We start from the raw sequence: 19,583 nt of genomic DNA on the forward strand, positions 1-19,583 counted from the left end.
TTCCTTTGATATGCATCTTAACTATCTAGGACCAGTACCCTTTTTTCTCAGTCCTGAATTCCCCTCAGGGTGCACCACCAACTGCAGGCAACATTCTTTGTCCACAAGACCTATGGAAACTGTGTGATAATAAATTTTTACCATTTTAAGCCTTCAAATTTGTGATAACTTGTTACAGCAGCAACAGAAAACTAACACAGCACAGCTACACAACTCTATGTATTTTTCACACCCCCTACAATAGAACTAGAAACCAAAAAGAGTGATTTTACTCTGTATAAGTTTTTAAATATTCTTGCTTTTAAAAACCATGACTACGGACAAAAAGAAAAGCTCTAGCCATATTTCTTGACATCTTCAGCCCATAATCTCCACAACATTTGGTTTCTGTCCCCACCCCTAACTTCCCTGCCCATCCACTGACCAGAACTAATCCAACCCCCTAGAGCCTAAGGCCACTTTCCATGCCAAAGGCCAGCTCAGGGTTTGTGGCTAATATTTTGCTTTGGCTTTCAAACAAGTCAAAACTTACACTGCCTCAGGGGAGGCACCCTTGGTTAACAAGACCTGCTTTCCCAGGAGTGCAAACAAGAGGAAAGCCCAAAACTGACAAGTGAAAAGTCCATTTCAAAGAACCCTACTGAGAACTCTCTCAAGACAGAGTTCCATCAATGTAGATGCATCAAAACCAACAGGCAGAGCTCAAAGTAATAGATGACTCACAAGGATTTTTAGCAGTTAATGAAGAAATGTTTTGAGAAATGCTCTAAATCCAATATTTTTCTCTGAAAGAATTAATGTGGTGCCCCTCACCCCCACCCGCCACTTCTAGCTCATCACAAGTGTCATTAGCAGACCTAATTTTTAACAAGGTTAAATACAGTTCTTTACCAAGACATTTAAGAGATAGCACATAGTACATCTCTTTAAAATTATTTTTAACTACTCCTCACAGCCTACAGTCAATGAAAAGTACATAAAATCATTAAAATACACCAAGGTAAAGATTTCTAGATTCAACAAAGAGATCAATAAATATTTATTAAGTGCCTTCTGTGAGTAACACCCTGAGAAGTACAAGAAGCAAAACATGAATGGGTCTTGGCTCTACACCTGCTTTACAATGTCATTAGACACAGGATCAAAAATAATAATAATCTAAGGGACCTCTCTGGTGGTGCAGTGGATAAGGATCTGCCTGCCAATGCAGGGGACAAGTGTTCAATCCCTGGTCAGGGAAGGTTCCACATGCCTCAGAGCAACTAAGCCCATGCACCACAACTACTGAGCTCCCGCACTAGAGTTTGTACTCAACAAGAGAAGCTACCACTCTCCGCAACTAGAGAAAACCCGCACACAGCAACAAAGACCCAGCACAGCCAAAAATAAACAAAAATTTTTTAAATAAATAAGAATCTCTTAAAAATTAAAAAACAAAAAAAAATTAAAAAACGATAATCTAAGGCAAAAAATTATGAGATCACATACAAAGTGATTGCTACAAGAGGTCACAGCGGAAGAAACTGTGGCTGGGGCAGTCAGGGAAAGAAAGTTCTGCACAGGATCAGGGGGGATAAAAAGCAAGAACGATAGAGATAATCTCTTCAAGCTTTACCCCTGATGGCTCAGGCGGTAAAACATTCGCCTGCAATGCAGGAGACCTGGGTTCGATTCCTGAGTCAGGAAGATCCCCTGGAGAAGGGTATGGCAACCCACTCCAGTTCTCTTGCCTGGAGAATCCCATGGACAGAGGAGCCGGGCAGGCTAAAACCCATGGCATCACAAAAAGTCAGACACAACTGAGTGACTAAGCACACACTTCAAGATGATATTTCTTAAAAAAGAGAAATCTAGGAACCCCACCTGCAAAATCTTCCTCTCAGCATACATCGCCACAAGAAATGAACAAGACTTTAAAGGAAAATCAATCACCCCAGTTTCAAAAACAAAAAAGAATTTCTGAGATTCTGAATTTGGACTCACAGTTAACTGCACAGATATTCATTCTTCATTCATCTCTACTGGGTTCTGGGCTTCTTTGGTAATCCCCACAATCTATGCCCCTGCAAGAAGGAGGGGAGAGCCCACCTACGAGAGCCTCTACCTGCACCCAAGCCAGGTGGGCTGGTTCCAACTGAACTGACCTGGGAGCCTTCTACTCAGTCGAAAAAGGGTGATACAGGCTGCGAGAACTGTCACTTCCTTTAGCTACACATTACTAAGTAGGAATGGGAAGGGTCCTGGCACATGCCAACGCAAGGCCCAACACCCTTCAGCATCTGGCAGTCTTCGGTTCTGTACCAAATTCACTGAAAGATGCATAAAAGAATGTTCATAGCAGCTCCATCTATATTAGCCTCGAAGTGGAAACTATCCAAACAGTTACTACCAACAGTTACTGGATAAACAAATTGTGGTATATTCATATAATAAGATACTACAGAACAATGAGGATGAACCAATTGCAGCCACACATCACAACGTGGGCCAATTTGACAACCAGAATGTTGAATACAAGAACTCACACAAAGAGGTGACGTACTGTGTGGTTTTCTGAAGCTAAAGCTTAAAAAAAAAACAAAAAAACTAAAAGTCAGAATAGCAGTTATTCTGAGGCAGAGGGAGTTAGTGACTGGGAGGGACTTCTGGGGTCCTGAAAATGTTCCTTAGGTTCCTAGCCTAAAGAGGTGGTTATGGGAGTGTTTATATATATATATAAACTATATACACTTATGAAAACACTTTTCTATATGAATGCTTTATTTCAAAGAAAAATTTACCTTAAAGAAAACTGAAAAGTGTTGTACTAAAGGATTATAGTAAGATAAAAAATTTTCAATTTATCCCAGATTTACAGTTGAAGAGCTACATGTGTATTCACATCCACAACCATTTGTTTAATATACTTTAGTAGTGTCATAAAACTAAGGAACGATAACCATAAAATTAAGGATCTCTGCCTTGCACACTGGAGAAGGCAATGGCACCCCACTCCAGTACTCTTGCCTGGAAAATCCCATGGATGGAGGAGCCTGGCAGGCTACAGTCCATGGGGTCGCAAAGAGTCGGACGACAGAGCGACTTCACTTTCACTTTTCCCTTTCATGCACTGGAGAAGGAAATGGCAACCCACTCCAGTATTCTTGCCTGGAGAATCCCAGGGACGGCGGAGCCTGGTGGGCTGCCGTCTATGGGGTCGCACAGAGTCAGACACGACTGAAGCGACTTAGCAGCAGCAGCAACAGCAGCAGCCTTGCACACAGATCAAAGGGATGATCTATCACTCCACTTAACTAGTCCTGGTATGTCACCCTTAGAAGATTGAGAAAGAGAAGGTGTGGGTGGGGGTGGGGGGTGCGAAGAGGAAGAAGGTGGAGTAGGAGGGAAAGAAGGAGGAGAAAGAAAAGAAACAACTTGAGCCTCTCTTTAAAACCTCTGAAAAAATAGGGTCACCAGAACATGTTCTAGGACTGAACAATTATTGGTTATAAAACTGGTACCAGACAAGGGGAAGGGCTAGATGTCCCCAGTAACTCCCACTCTATCCAAACCACAGGCTGGCTCACGAAACAGCAAATCAGCCTGTAGGCTGACCCGGGCTTAGATGTGTAACCAACAAGCTACTATCTGTCCCATGTTCTGGCCATAGATATGTCACTATCCAATGTCAGCCATCGAGTATAGAATTTTCTTCCTCATCAATAATTGTAGCATACATCTTTTCTTCAATTTAACACTAAGCAGATAGAAAACCCCTCCTTCTTGGCCTCACAGGCCAGCTCTCAGGATGAACGACCATCCTCATAGCATTTGGAGGTCACGGTTTTCTGGTGACTGTGAAAATGGGGAGGAGAGAAGAGGTCTTCAAGAGGAGATGCCTTTCTAAGGAAGGTACACGATGAAGCCCTTTGGCAATGCCGGAGCCGGTCTCCTCCCGCGGAGAAAGCCTGCCTTCCGCTTCGACCAGCACCTGCTAGTCTCTGGGGCCCTTCACAGGGACTGCGGCACAACCTTGGCAAAGATGCTGGAACTGTTTGGGCAGGCAAATGTCTGCTTCTGGTGCTTAAGAAGGGTCGACCTGACTCCAGCAGAGACCCTAAGTAAACTGTCACCTGTCAATCACTTGACCTAAATACCCCAGCCACTGGGGGAAAATAGGAGGGAGGGGTAGTCTGAGCATGCTCAGTAATCGGGATGACATCATTTAATCAATGCTGAGGCCGGGAAGGCTGCATCAGCAGCCTCGAGCAGGCTGCCAGGAACGTGTCAGCGGGTATCGGGAGGCTCCCATTAACTCCGTCCCTCCCCACGCGACTCGCATACAAAGAGGGTACCGTCAGCTACACACGCTGGGGACAGAGGAGGGGGAAGGGTGGTGGGGCGGGGGGGCAGGGAAGGCTGGCTTAATTCATTTGATATATTCCTTTAAGAACTAAAACCCAACGGTATTCCCTCCCCGCACCAGCAGCCGCGCTGCAGAAATGGAGCCAAGTCTGGGGAAGGGAAACTTGGGAAGGGAGATCAAAAGCGAGGGGGCCCCAGCCACACAAAGTAACTTGTTCTTTGGGTACAGAGGCTATTTGGCTCCGTTTGGGACCCCCCGGTCCCACAGATGCAGGCGGGCGCACAGCCTCCTCACCACCCAGCATGAAACACACCCGAGGGTCTGCGGACACCAGGTGGGAGTCGCCCCACAGGGGAAGAGTGAGACCCGAGGTCCAAGTCAGGACATCCTGGGTTGAGAGGAAGCAAAAGGAGACACACGAAGCCTCCTGGAGAGGCCACCAGTGTTCCCCCAGCCCCCGCCTTCCGCGTGCAGAGCAAGGTGAAACGCCGAGGGGAGCCAATTCTACACAGCTGTGGAGCTCGGTGCAGAGGCTAGGATTTTTCCAGTAGCTTTTTTCCTTCTTTTACCGAAACTGTGCGAAGAGGCAAAGTGTTCAATAAATCGGAACGATGCCTGGAATCATTTGTGGGTTACAGAGCTCATACTTGAAGAGGAATCTGAGCTTAAGGGTAACGCGAACACACTACCCACGCGACGTGGCCAGGGCGGGGAACAATAGACCCACCCGGGCCCCCACCCCAATAACAATGGCGGCGCTGAACCCTTGCTCGCCCCCTACCCCCACCCCCGCCACCTGGGGCCGCCTCGGAGCCTCCAGTCGACCCTCAACTCGCCCAGCAGAGAACTACAGGGTGGGGGATTCTCGTCAAGTCCACCCTAGAGGGCAGCCCCCAAGGGATGTCCGAAGGGGCTGCCCGAGCATCTCTGCCCGGCCTGGGGAGTCGGGGCGCCGGGCTGGGGCGCGAAGCAGGGGAGGCCAGACTTCCCAGCCACTTACCCCGATCACCACGGTCTCCTCGCCTTTAAATTTGGGGATGAATTTGTCCCCGCGCAGGATCTCTGCTTCGTTAAGTGGCCGGAACCGGCACATCACTTTGATGCTGCATTCGGCTGGATCCGCCATCTCGGCCGGCGGCAGGGAGAGGGCGTAGGGATGGGTGGGGGGCCGCTGTTCGACACAACGAGGAAAAGTGGTTGAGAACCGCACCGCCCGCAACAAGGCCGCCTCCCGCAGCCTAGACGACGCTTCTCAGCAGGTCATCGCGAACTCGGCGGGCTGGGCAGCTCCGGCTGCTCCGACACCTTGTAGGTGGGCAGCCTATTAACTTTTGGCCCAGACGGCTGCAGACCTGCCTTCCCTGCCCCTGCGCTGCGCCCCGGGCCCACCTGCCCACGACCACGCGGCAGGCGGACGAGGCGATGCGCAGGGAGCCAGCCTCTCCCTGCTCAGACCTCCCGGGCTCCTGCGAGCTCAGCCATCCTGCATCAGCACCAGCGAGCTCGGTCGCCTCTCGGACCCGCCCCTTCGCCCCGCCCTGCCTCGGCACAACCCTGGTCGGTTACGTCACTGCGGGGATCCGCCCCGCCCTCGCTCAGGCTCCGAGAGCGAAGCATCCCGGGACTTGTAGTCGCTGCACCTGTGGGTGAAAAGACTTGGATGCTTGGAGTTGGCTTCCGGGGATAGCGGTGGTGCCTAGGGTGACGCTTCCGAGAACCTGCAGATCTTGGGTGGCTGCCCAAGTCAATAACACGATGGATGTCACATCCAATATTCCCAATTAAAATCTCCATAACTAACAAGGTCTATATTATCTCCTTACATCTTTTCATGATCCCACAGAAAGTCCCCTCTTAAGACCGTGTCCAACCAAGCAGTTATGGAGCATTTTCTTTGTGCTCAACAGTTTTTAAGCATTGTGAGGAAATTAGAAGGGAAATGAGATTTGCATGGATATTTGAAGGCAGTAATTCCTGAAAAAGCTTGTTCATACATTTTTTGGGTCAGGAACTCCATTAATATCTGATGAAAGTTAGGGACCTTTTCCATAACGGAAACAAAGACAAATAAACCTGTACACACCCACAGATTTTTTTTTCATGCTATTTCAGAGGGTCTAGGGACAATTGAAGCCTGCCTTTAACACCCAGGTTAAGAAACTCTTAATTACTAGTATTTATTGTATGGTTTTGGAGAAGGAAATGGCAACCCACTCCAGTATTCTTGCCTGGAGAATCCCATGGACAGAGCAGCTTGGCAGGCTCCAGTTCATGGGGTCACAAGGAGTCAGACACAACTAAGCAACTAACACACACACGTTGTATAGTTTACAGACCCTCTGCCTAACACCTATTTATATCCTGTAGAATGAACAGATACATGATCAAGTCCAAAGTTCTTTGCAAAATACATCCAGGTCCCACAATCAGACTTCTGTCTACTTATTAGCCTCATCTCTTACTGCTTCTTGTCTTGACATTTACACTCTGATAAACACCAAACTACTTGTGGCTTCTTCTATATAAATTCACCTCTTACTCTGCTTGCTTCTTGTACTTTACGCATTTACTCTCCTGAAGTCAAGCATTCATGCCTATGAGTAAGTATGGATACTAGAGCTCTTACCATGGAAGGTGATAGAAATCCATCCAGAGCCACTGAGTCTAAAGGAGAACTTGGGACTTCCCTGGTCCAGTGGTTAAGATTCAGTGCTTCCACTGCAGAGGGCATGTGTTCGATCCCTGGGTCAGGAAGATCCCCTGGAGAAGGGAATGGCAACCCACTCCAATGTTCTTGCCTGGAGAATCCCATAGATAGAGGAGCCTGGCGGGCTATGTCGCTGGGGTCACCAAGAGTCAGAAAAGACTTAGCAACTGAGCACACACAGACAATGTAGGCTTTAGATCACTATAGTAATAATCCTCTTGCAAATTACAAGTGTATCAAATCAATAAGCTGTATACCTTAAACTTGAGCTTCCCTGGTGCCTCAGTTGTAAAGAATCTGCCTGCAGTACAGGAGATCTGGGTTCAATTCCTAGGTTGGGAAGATCTCCTCGAGGAGGGAATGGCAACCCACTCCAGGAGTCTTGCCTGGAGAATTCCATGGACAGAGGAGCCTGGAGGGCTACAGTCCATAGGGTCGCACAGAGTTGGACATGACTGAGGTGACTAAGCAGCAGCAGCAGCATACCTTAAACTTACATAACATTATAAGTCAACTATATTACAATAAAGCTGGAGAAACAAATTAGTAATAGATCTCCCCAGGGGCAGGAGCAAAAGCAGGGGAGGGAGGTGTTGAGGTCACTGGTTAACTCCCTGACATCCATCCCACCCCTCCCTAGTGGGAAGCTAGAACACACTGTGGACAAATGTCCACAACTCTGGGCATGGCTTTGGTTAGTCTCATCGAAATCTCATACTCAGGGATGGGCAGGATGAAGCCAAGGAGATAGAGGAAAAGTTTGCCAAATTTTTGGAAAGACATTCTATTTCCCAAAATTTCTCTCCCTGTCTGGAGGATAACAGTCCACATTCAATTGCTACTGAAACATTTTGTGACTGTGTGGAGAACAAAGCTTAGGATGAAGCCAAGCTCTGGACAACAGAGCCAATAGACCAAAACTCCTGGGTCTTTGATTATATGATCAAGCCACTGAGACGGAACAACCCAAAGCACACCCTTCTCTAGACTTCTTTCTTGGGCCAGTAAACTTGCCTGTTCAAGTCAGCTTTCTGTGACTTGCAGCAAAAGGGTATTGTCTGATATCGGACAATATGCAGGGAAGAGGTGAGCAAGGGACAGTCTGAAGGTTAGATCAAATTTACATGCCCAGGACAGTGAAAAAACCCATGTGACCAGAGTGAAATTCATGAGCAGTTACATCAAGAGGCTAAGTGAAACAAGCCAGAGAAAGAAATACTGTATGATCTCACTTATATGCGGAATCTAAGAAAAACAAACCAAACACGTAGATACCGAGAACAGATTGGTAGATTGCCAAAGTAGGGGATGAAATGGGTGAAGGAAGTCAAAAGGTACAAACTTCTGGGACTTCCCTGATGGTCCAGTGGCTAAGACTCCAAGCTCCCAATGCAGGGGGCCTGGGGTTTGATCCCTGGTCAGGGAACTAGATCCCAGTTGTGATAACTAAAGATCCCACATGACACAACTAAGACCCAGTAGAAAATAAGTAAATAAATGTATTTTTTAAAAAGGTACAAACTTCTAGCTGTAAGATAAATAAATCCTAGAAAAAAATTTATGGGTATACCAAAGGGGGAGGGAAGGGTGGGATGAACTGGGAGGCTGGGATTGACATGTATATATATGCACTATTGATACTATGTATAAAATAGGTCAGTAATGAGAACCTACTGTTCAGCACAGGGGACTCTACTCAATGCTCTGTGCCTATGTGCTGCATGCGAACTGTGCTGCATGCTAATAGATTTTCCATTCCATGGAAATAGACCTGGTTTTTTTGCAAGTTTTAAAGGGATTTTCAACACTAAAAAACATTTTCCCCTGTTCATTTGGTTTTTAATCTTCATTGGGGCCAGATATTTTTCGTTTCAGTTGTGTCTGACTCAGCAACCCTATGGACTGTGGCCCACTAAGCTCCTCTGCCAATGAGATTTTCCAGGCAAGAATACTGAAGTGGGTTGCCATGTCCTTCTCCAGGGAATCTTCTCAACCCAGGGATCAAACCTGTGTCTCTTATGTCTCCTGCACTGGGAGGCAAGTTCTTTACCACTAGCGGTGACCTAAGTCAGAAGGGTATCTAAAAAGCTGGGAATATATGTTTATGAATATCTGATTCACTTTGCTGTGCAGCAGAAACTAATACAACGTTGTAAAGCAACTAATACTCCAATTTAAAAAAAATGTTTTTAAGATAAATAAGTCCTAGAGATAAAATGTACAGCACGATGACTATAGTTAACAATGCTGCTGCTGCTGCTAAGTTGCTTCAGTCATGTCCGACTCTGTGCGACCCCATAGACGGCAGCCCACCAGGCTCCCCCGTCCCTGGGATTCTCCAGGCAAGAATACTGGAGTGGGTTGCCATTTCCTTCTTCAATGTATGAAAGTGAAAAGTGAAAGTGAAGTTGCTCAGTCGTATCCGACTCTTAGCAACCCCATGGACTGCAGCCTACCAGGCTCCTCTCTCCATGGGATTTTCTAGGCAAGAGTACTGGAGTGGGGTGCCATTGCCTTCTCCAATAGTTAACAATACTGCATTGCATATTTGAAGGTTGCTAAGAGTGAATCTCAAAACGTCTCATTACGAAAAAAATTTGTAACTATGTTTGGGGATGGATGTTAAATAAACTTATGGTTTCACAATATATACATATATGAATACAATGCTATATGTCAATTATATCTCAAATTTTAAAACTATTTTAATAGTGAAGGAAAAAGAAACTGATTTTTAGAAAAATTTCCTGAACCACTCTAGCCCACAGAGGCCTCTGCTCTCTCAGGCTGTAGGTCCCTTTGATTTGGTACCTGAGTTCTGCTATCTTGCAGTGACATTCCTACTGTGGTCTGCTTCTGTCCTCTAGTTCCTTTCTCTACACAGTATTTTTCTTTCTGCTAAACATGTCTTGCTCCCTTATCTATGTTGTGGAGATCATGCAGTATTTATGTGCTTTATAAAAACATTTTCTGGATGATCGGTCCATGCCTAACGTGATCACAATAATGGCAAGGACAAATGAATGAATACATGAACCTGGAAATAATGATCTTGCCTTGTAGATGGAGCCTTGGGCTCAGGACCTGCATTTTTTAAATAGAATTTTGAAGCTCATTTTCTCTTCTTTTCTTTATTTTATGTATTTATTTTAGCTGGGCCCCACAACACGTGGGATCTGTTACCCAGCCAGAGATTGAGCCCAAGACCCCTGCACTGGACACACAGAGTCCTACCACTGGACTACCAGGTAAGCCCTTGGACCTGCATTTTTCATTCATTCTGCTGCTAACAAGTTCTGTGACTTTGGGAAAGATATTCAGCTTTACTGAATGATTTTGAAATCCATTGAAATGGTGCTGAAAATATCATCTCTTCTGGATAAGTGAGAATTAAAAGAGAAGTATATGCCCAAATGCTTGGAAATAAAACTCAGGAGAAGTTGTGAAGAGATTGGGAGAATCACCGCTTCTAAGAAAACATGAGAAGAAGAAAAAAGTATGTATTAATACAAAGGGAATTATTCCAAGGCCCAGCATAATGATAGGCTCAAAATGGCAAATCAATAAATGTCTTTCGTGCATTCATGAATTATTTACTCATTTATTCAACAAACGTGAATTTCCCATTGCAGCAATGAATCCCTGAGGGTCCTAGTAAAGGCATCATCTGCTTCAGGGATGGGTCAAGTCCTGCTGTCCTGAATTTTGCTCATGGTTATGTGAAGAGGTAAGGGCACTTCCCTGGTGGTCCAGTAGCTAAGAGTCTGCCTTCCCAATGTTGGGGGCCTGGGTTCAGTCACTAGTTGGGGAACTAGATCCCACATGCCACAACTAAGAGTTCGCATGCTGCAATTTGAAGATTGAAGATCCAAGTGCCCCAACTAAGACCTGGTGCAGCCAAAAAAAAGTTAAGAGGTGCAATACACTTTCAGGACAACACCTACTCCACTACTATCCTTCCTGGCCCTGCAAAGCCTTCTTGAAGTTGGAATGTATAGGCCCTTTGAGGACAGTTAATGAACTGAGGAATTAAGGGTAAAGGCACAAGGAAAGGGCCTCAGATTCCAAGTTCCCTAGCCACTATTTCTTACAACACCTCCACCAGTAACACCTGTTTGATCCTAAAACTTCAGTGTTGAGATGAGACAGAAAATAAATAAGGAATTATCTGAATTATTCGGGAAAAACTGAACAGTCTCCCTTTGACTGACTTTAGCCTGATAGAAATCAAGGCATGTGAATCCCACCCCATCCCCCTTGTCTCTGGAGTGATCAGAGTCATTTTCTGAACACTCTGCTTCTCTATTCAGCTCAGTCCTAGATAACAGTTTCTATCCCAGTCTCCACTGCCAGTGAGAAGTGCAAATTGAAGCAATTATCTGGATTGTTCAAGGAAAAAAAAACTCTCAGAAATCCTTCTGCCTGAGTGATCTAGGTAATTGCTTCAATTTTCACATCAGCTCCCCATCTTAGGCAGTCACTGGGATCGTCATTTAACTCAAACCCTGGGGTCTGGAGGTTCTGATGTGGGTTTAATCATTTCTGATGGCCTCGGCCCAGCTCCATTCCTGTAAGTACAAAAAATATCTGGCCCCAGTGAAGATTAAAAACCAAATGAACAGGGGAAAATGTTTTTTAGTGTTGAAAATCCCTTTAAAACTTGCAAAAAAAATAAGTCTATTTCCATGGAATGGAAAATCAGGAAGTCTTTTAAACTATAGCACCTCAAGATGTCCAGATAACCCAGCTCTGTGGGGAAGAAGCAAAGACTCACTTCCTTTCATCATGACATTAACTGATCTGAAAGAGAAAGCCTATTTTCTTGCCTGTTTCCTTGTAGAGGAGCTGACATATCAACTGAGATTTATTTTACTAGATTAAACCTTTACTATTAATTCCTGCAGAAAAAAAAGAAAGAAAAAATCCAGGGCACTGGATGAATAAGATGGATAACTATTGACCCTAAAGAGGGAGAGGAGAGAGAAAAGCCAAACTCTTTAATGTCCCAGGGGTGGAGATAGGGACCGACCTGTGCAGGACACTGGCTACTGGATACCAGGCACCAGGCCTAGTTAGGAGGTGAGGGTCATGGGTGCCCCTGCCCTTCTCTGGGCTGGCAGCACAATCCTAGTGTGACCTGAATGTCAGTGATTCCCTCATTTTTTAGCAACTATATCTAACTTCATTCAGGCCCTACTTGGAGACAGAGTTCAACATTGCTAGTTCCTCTAAAAATCCACTCTCACGAAACCATTAGAAGTAATTCAACTTTACTGAAAATGTAACAGGAATCACAGATTATGGATTCCTATTGCACACTCCACAGAGAACTATTTAAAAATCAGACCTCATGTCTCCAAAGTTCCATCTTCATCCTGCACCACGGAGGGTCTCTTTCCATCCCAGCACCCCATGCAACTCCTCTCTCCAGGTCCTGACTTTTCCTGCATCGTTCTTCCCTGATACAGAGCTAGTCCGTGGTGTCCCAGCTCCATCCCAGCCTTGCAGCCTCTAACTCATCAGTGTGCTCAGCAAATACATGGGGCTCCTCTAATCAGCAGCCCCATCCTCCTCAGACACCATCAGAAAAAGGAATAAACATAAACACCTCTCCTATCACCAACAATGGAGAAACACAGCAGCATCCTCAGCAAATCAACTTGTTGTAAATACGTTAAATAAAGACCGAGAATTCCAAGATGGATGTGGTTCCCTGTGGAGGTTCTCCTTTACTTTTTGAAATAATAAGTGAGATAGTTTTCTTCAACAGAGGTCAGAGAAGGTATCCAAAGATGAGAAGCCTTTTCTTCAACAGTGGTATTAGTTACCTACTGCTGCATAACAAATTACCCCAACAGCTAGCAGCTTAAAATGACATTCACAGTGGGTCAGGAATTAGGCATCCCTTAGCTAAGTCCTGTGGCCCAGGTTTCATCTTTCATGCAGCCATGGTGGCAACCATCTCTAGGCTCAAACTGGGGAAGGATCCATTCCCCATTCATCCTTGTGGTTTGGGGCAGGATTCTATTCCTCTCTGGTTGTTGGCCAGAGGCTACCCTTCATTCTTTGTCCTGTGAGCCTCTCAAGAGCTGTAGATATCATCAGAGCAAGTGAGAGAGAGAAAACAAGACCAAAATCACAGTCTTTCATAGCTTAATCTCATCCAATCATGTTTCCATACTTCCTTGATTAGAAGTAAATCACTAGGTCTAGCACACTTTCAAAAGGAGGAGATTACACTTTGGTGTGAATATCAGGAGGCATGACTCATTGGGGACAATCTTAGAAGGCTGCCTATCACAACAACCAATAAATGAATTAGTTGTCACTTACCTGTCATTTACATTGAAATAGGGCAGAGAGTAGACCTAAGGAGTACAACTTTGGAAACAGACCCTTCACTCAAAGAGCTTCAGTCTAATCAGGAGACAAGATATACAGAGATTAAAAGAGAAACAGCCATTCTAAACAACAAAAAACTTAAGATGGCTCCTTTCAAAGGAAAAAATATAGTAAACTTCATAAACATATAAAATCCTATATATCAAAAATCATACACAGGGACTTTCCTGGTTGTCCAGTGGTTAAGAATCCACCTGCCAATACAGGGTACACAGGTTCAATCCTTGGTCAGGGAACTAGATCCCACATGCCTTGGGGCAACTGCACCACAACTACTGAGCCTGCACTCTAGAGTCCATGTCCTGCAACAAGAGAAGCCACTGCAATGAGAAGTCCACGCACCGCAACTAAAGGACACACAGCGCAATGAAGACCCAGTGCATCCATAAATAAATAAAGAAAGAAACAAGTAAATAATCAACTAAGGAAGGTTTTGCAACATATATGACAAAGAGTTGATATCATTAATAAAGAATTCTTACTAATCAATACGACAGTTGTAATGCACAACAGAAAAAAATTAGCCAAGAGCATAAACACTCAATAAACAAAAGAATTACAAATTATCCTTAAATGCACGAAAAACTATTCAGCCATATTATTAACCAAAGGAATGCCTATTAAATTGGCAAAGATTATGAAGAGTAACAACACCCAATCCTGTAACACAAAGAAGGCAACTTTCTCTTACCCTACTGAAGGGGAGATATGTACAATTCTTCTGGGAGGGCAACATAAATCAAACCCTGAAATGTGTACAGATGCAGACTTCCTACTGAAAGTGACAGAAATACCAGGCAAACAAGCATTTGTACCTTCAGGGAACAAGAAGTGCAAACTTGAAAGGAGACATCTGAGAACTAAAATTGGAAAAGTGCATTTATGCCAAATTACTGAGAGCCTTGGACCACAGGTGGTGATGTCTGGGTGGCATTCAGCTGACAGCGGGAAATCACTGGAGGCTTTTAAGGAGAGGAGTGACCAGATGAGAAAAGAGTTCTAAGTCTGGTTAGCAATACCAATGAGATACAAATCCAGGGAAAGAACTGGAGAGACTCATCACTCTCTCATCCCATGGATCCACTTTGGCTTCACTGTACAGCAGAGCCAAAGAGATACCCCTTCTTACTGAGTGGGGATTAGATGGGTAGCTTCAGCCTTTTGCTCTCACTCACAGTGGCCTGAAACAACAACTGTGTATTATTTCTCGCCAATCTATGACTCACTACACTTTTCTGCTGACCTGGCTGGACTCTCTCGCATTTCAGGGGATCAGCTGGCTGTCAGCTAGTCTAAGATGGTCCAGTCTCCTCTCCACGTCTCTCCACCACCCCAGGAAACAACCCTAGGCACGTTCTCACAGTGAGGCAGAGTAGCAAGCCCAGCTATATAAAAGATTAGGTACAAATGTGCATGTACTTCTCAAGCCTCCACTAGCCTTATACTTGCTAACATTGGCCAAGATAGAGTGAGAGACAACTGCAAAATCTCAGGGCAAGGCTGTAAATATGAATTGAACTGTGTCCCCCTCAAATTCATATGTTGAAATCCTAATGTGACCATCTCTGGAGATAGGGTCTTTGGAAAGGTAATTAAGGTTAAATGAAGTCACAAGAGTAAGGGTCTTAATCTGATAGACTATGGCCTTAGAAGAAGAGGAAGATGCAATTGTAAATGGAATTGTTTCTTGAATTTCTCTTTCTGATCTTTCATTGTTAGTGTATAGAAATGTAACAGATTTCTGTGTATTAATTTTGTAACCTGAAACTTTACCAAATTCATTCATGAGTTCTACTAGAAACCTAAATGTCCACAGACAGAGGAATGGATAAAGAAGATATAGCACATATATACAATAGAATATTACTTGGCCATGAAGAAGAATGAAATACTGCCATTTGCAGCAACATGGATGGACCTAGAGATTGTCATACTGAGTGAAGTAAGTCAGACAGAGAAGGAGAAATATTGTATGGCATCCCTTATATGTGGAATATAAAAAGAAATTATACAAATGAAATTTACAAAGCAGAAAGAGACTCGCAGACTTGGAGAACAAACTTACAGTTGTTGGAAGAGGGGATGGGAGGAAGAGACAGGGAGTTTGAGATGGACATGTAGACACTGCTCTATTTAAAATGGATAACCAACAAGGACCTACTGAATAGCATATGGAACTCTGCTCAATGTTATGTGGCAGCCTGGATGAGAGAGGAGTTTGGGGGAGAAAGGATACATGTGTATGTATGGCTGGGTCCTTTTGTTGTCCACCTGAAACTATCACAACATTGTTAATCAGGAATACTCCAATAAAAAATTGAAAGTTAAAAAAAAACGAAGAGAAAGAGAGAAATACCCTCCTCTCTCTCTGCCATGCAAAGGCACAGTGAGAAGGTGACCATCTGTAGCCAGAGAGCTCTCACCACAACCTGACCCTGACGGAACCTTGATCTTAGACCCCCCTACCTCCAAAACTGTGAGGAAATCATTTTCTGTTGTTTAAATCCCCCAGTCTATGGCATTTGGTTACGGCAGCCTGAGCTGACTATGGCGTGAACACACGGAGGCCATTTACTACCATGAGGAGGGCGGAAGGAAACAGGAAGCAAGGAGGAAAGGAGGGGAGGAGGGAGGTATACTTATTTTTAAATATGTGTAGGCAGGGGTGGTATGAATTAGGTGTTTGGGACTGACATATACATACTACCATGCATTAAACAGATAACTAATGAGAACCTATGGTATAGCACAGGGAACTCTACTCAATTCTCTGTGGTGACCTAAATGGGAAGTAAATCCAAAATAAGAGGATATATATATGTATAGCTGATTCACTTTGCTGTACAGCAGAAACTAACACAACATTGTAAAGCAACTGTACACCAATTAAAAAGCATGTGTAAAGTTGAAAAAATGAATACATTCCATCCTCTTTCATCTGAAAGTGGGTCATGTGCCCTGTGCCCATCTGCAGCCTCCATATGCGAGCAGGATACAGTCAGAAGGTGATGAGGATCAAGATCAGGGAGCAAGAAGGGTCTTGAGACTGACTCAATTTGTTTCAAAAAGACAGAAATGGTTTGGGGATTTTCCATGCGTGGGACAAAACAAATTGTGTGAAAGGTTCCTGTTCTGCCTGGAGGCCTCTCATCACAGCCCACTCTTTGCCTATCTTCTAAATGTCAGGTAAGCCTGAGGAGTCTTAAAAAGCAAAAGGTGTCTTCCTATTTAAAAAAAAGTTTGAGGATACCTACAGGCCTCCCTGCCCTAAAATATAAATATTAAAAAAAAAATGGCTCTAATGAGCAAATCTACCTTTATATATATATATATATATATATATATATATATATATATATATATATATATATATATTCTTTTTTTCGGGGGGGGTGGGCCACACCACCAATGCATGTGGAACTTTCCCTACCAGGGAAGCCCACACCCCCTGCAGTGGAAGCAAGGAGTCTTAATCACTGGACCACCAGGGAAATTCTACTTTAATATACTTCTGGTTGAGTTATTGGAAGATCCAAATCAAAGGAACATATTTATACTGTTTGTAAGACTTCACCATAGGAAACTATACCTCACAGCTTTAAGAACTTTCAACTCAAAAATAACATGTATATTCTTGCTGCCACAGGACCTACTAAGATAAGCAAGGCACCTGTTTTCCTAGAGTTTACCGCTAGGGGAGAAACAGAGACCTGGAAAATAGCTGAAACTGGGGTTTCAAAGGAGTGGACCTGTCATGGTCACAGAGTAAGGCCATGTCCATGTGGAAGAGAGGTGGGATCTCCACTGCCAGACCCCGGAAGAGGGAGGCAGGCCTCAGGCAGGTAGGAGAAGGTTCCAGCTTCTCTCTGGGGCTCCCTGTTTGGAATCCTGGACATCAAGGGGGGTCCAGTAGTGCTGGGACTTGAGATAGCCAGGCTGCATGAGTGCAAACTCCTGTGTGTAACCACAGCTCCCTTTCTTCCGTGTTCACATGTCAGGAGTGAGAGAATGGGGGCTGAGGAGCGAGTATGGCTTCTCTTCCTCCGGAGGGCAGGGGGGTTGTCAGCTCCCCAAGGAAGGAAGGGAGGTGCCTCAGTCACCCAGGGAAAATCACTCCTGGCTCCTTCATCCCAATACCTCTATAGCATATTGGGAGCAAAAATGATGCATCTAGATGGAAATATGATTGGGGGTTGGAGCCTGAGACGGGGGAAGAATCAAAGTCAGAAACAGACACTGAGAAGAGTCTCCAGCAGTGGTAGAATTTAAAAGTGGGGGATGATGAGGGTTAACAAAAAACTGTAACAAGTGGTCTCTCTGGTAGATGTGGGAGATAAGAAGTAACATCTTCTGTCATTTTGACTTGTCATCATCTAGAAATGCCAACTCTATAAAGACACCACCACACCTGCCAGCAGGGACTACCCAACGTTTGGGTGCCACTTCTCTGAGGACCAGGCTGCCTGCACTCACCAGTCGTACCACCTCCAGGCAGAAGAAGGTTGTCTCTGGTGGAAAAGCTTGGTAGGATGAAGAGTTCCCCAGAAGCAGAGCCCAAGGTGGGCTCCCATGGCAGTGGTTTCTTGAAGAGGGAAGGGAACAGAGGAGTGAGGCATGGTGAGGCCACAGGAGACTGGCTCTGGAATGGTCCCAATGGGAAACTCTGACATATACTTACACCCCCGTGAGGAAGGGGGTAGTCTTTTGTATCCAGGTATTGGTCAGTCACTGGATGTGTAGAGTCCTCGCTCAGGTTAAGAGCAGGCCGACTCTCTACAGAGGAGCTCTAGAGAGCTCCCAGCACCAGGGGAGGGGAGCACAAGCTGGTAAGGGGGTATGTGTGGGGCACCATGGTATCCACAACGGAGTCACATGCTCAGCAGAGAGAGGGACCTGTGAGCATGCTGTGTTCAGAGCATAGTGCTGGTGTGTAAACAATGAGGCTGTAAGTGAACATGGAATGAGATGATGCAGGAGAAAACAGTCACCTGTAAGATGTCAGATACATGTCCCAAATCTCACAGGTTTGATATGAAGACCAGATGGTGCACAACAGAAAAAATGTTACTCTAGAAATTAGAAAAGCTATACCCAGGGGCTAATAATTTAAGATTTGTTTTTGATAGTCATAAATCCATGCAAGAAGGACTGTGGATTAGGAATTACATTTCAGGCACTGTGCTGGACATTAGGGATTCAGCAAAAACAAATATAGCCTTGGTGTATGCTCTCATGGAGCTTATGGTCTAGTGAGGGCAACGGACACCACAGTTACACCAATACCTATTGAACTGCAATTGTAGCAAGTATCAATACTTTGGAAAGAAAGTTCAGAGTGTGTGGTAGTGTTGGCTGGAGCAAGTTCCATTTAAACTAAGATGGAAGGAAGGATGGGGATAGAATTTTAGGTAGATGTGAAGGGGCAAGGATGCCAGTGGTTTTGAGTAAAAAAAGAGAAGTTTGTGGTTCTGGAACAGGTAGATAAGCAATGGGGATGGATAGTTCAGGGATCAAAGATTGAACCATGGAGATTCAATTAGATAGATTGTTAAGTGGATAGATCCACGGATAAATGGGTGGATGGCTAAAGATAGAATAGATAGAATCTATCTGTATATAAATATATCTGATTATTGATCTGTAATCTAATAGAATTTCTTATATCTGCTAATGCTGTCATAAACTGAAAATTGGGATTCATTCTTTTCTTCTTACCCCCTTTTAGATGACCAGACATATGTTTTCAATTGATACTAACATCTGTTACAAATCATCACCATCAGGTAGAGTACTAGATTTCAGATTTCAGGTAGGATGTTTTTAATTGCTCACCCACATCACTAAGTCCAGTACATTGTTTGTGTAAAATATCGTTCCTGACAATCTTATGGTTGCCAGGGGAAAGGATGGTGGGAAGGGATAGTTAGGGAGTTTGGGATGGACATATACACATTGCTATATTTAAAATGGATAACCAACAAGGTCCAACTATATAGGACAGGAATTCTGCTCAATGTTATGTGCCAGCCTGGATGGGAAGGAAATTTTGGGAAGAAGATGTAAATATATGGCTAAGTCCCTTCACCATTCACCTGAAATTGTCACAACATTGTTAATCAACTATACCCC

General features: G+C 44.4%; 1 protein-coding gene across 1 annotated transcript in view; it reads right to left on the reverse strand.

Moving 5' to 3' along the window:
- Positions 1–5,890, reverse strand: part of KIF5C (kinesin family member 5C) — a 154,513-nt gene extending 148,623 nt beyond the window's left edge. Inside the window, exon 1 of the mRNA XM_081580533.1 lies at positions 5,346–5,890. Coding sequence (XP_081436659.1) covers positions 5,346–5,471 — 126 coding nt within the window. The 5' untranslated portion in view covers positions 5,472–5,890. The remainder of the gene's footprint in view (positions 1–5,345) is intronic.
- Between the last annotated feature and the right edge of the window lie 13,693 nt (positions 5,891–19,583).

The sequence above is a fragment of the Giraffa tippelskirchi genome, chromosome 3 (assembly GCF_054371585.1).
Source record: "Giraffa tippelskirchi isolate mGirTip1 chromosome 3, T2T-mGirTip1v1.2.pri, whole genome shotgun sequence".
NCBI lineage: Eukaryota > Metazoa > Chordata > Mammalia > Artiodactyla > Giraffidae > Giraffa > Giraffa tippelskirchi.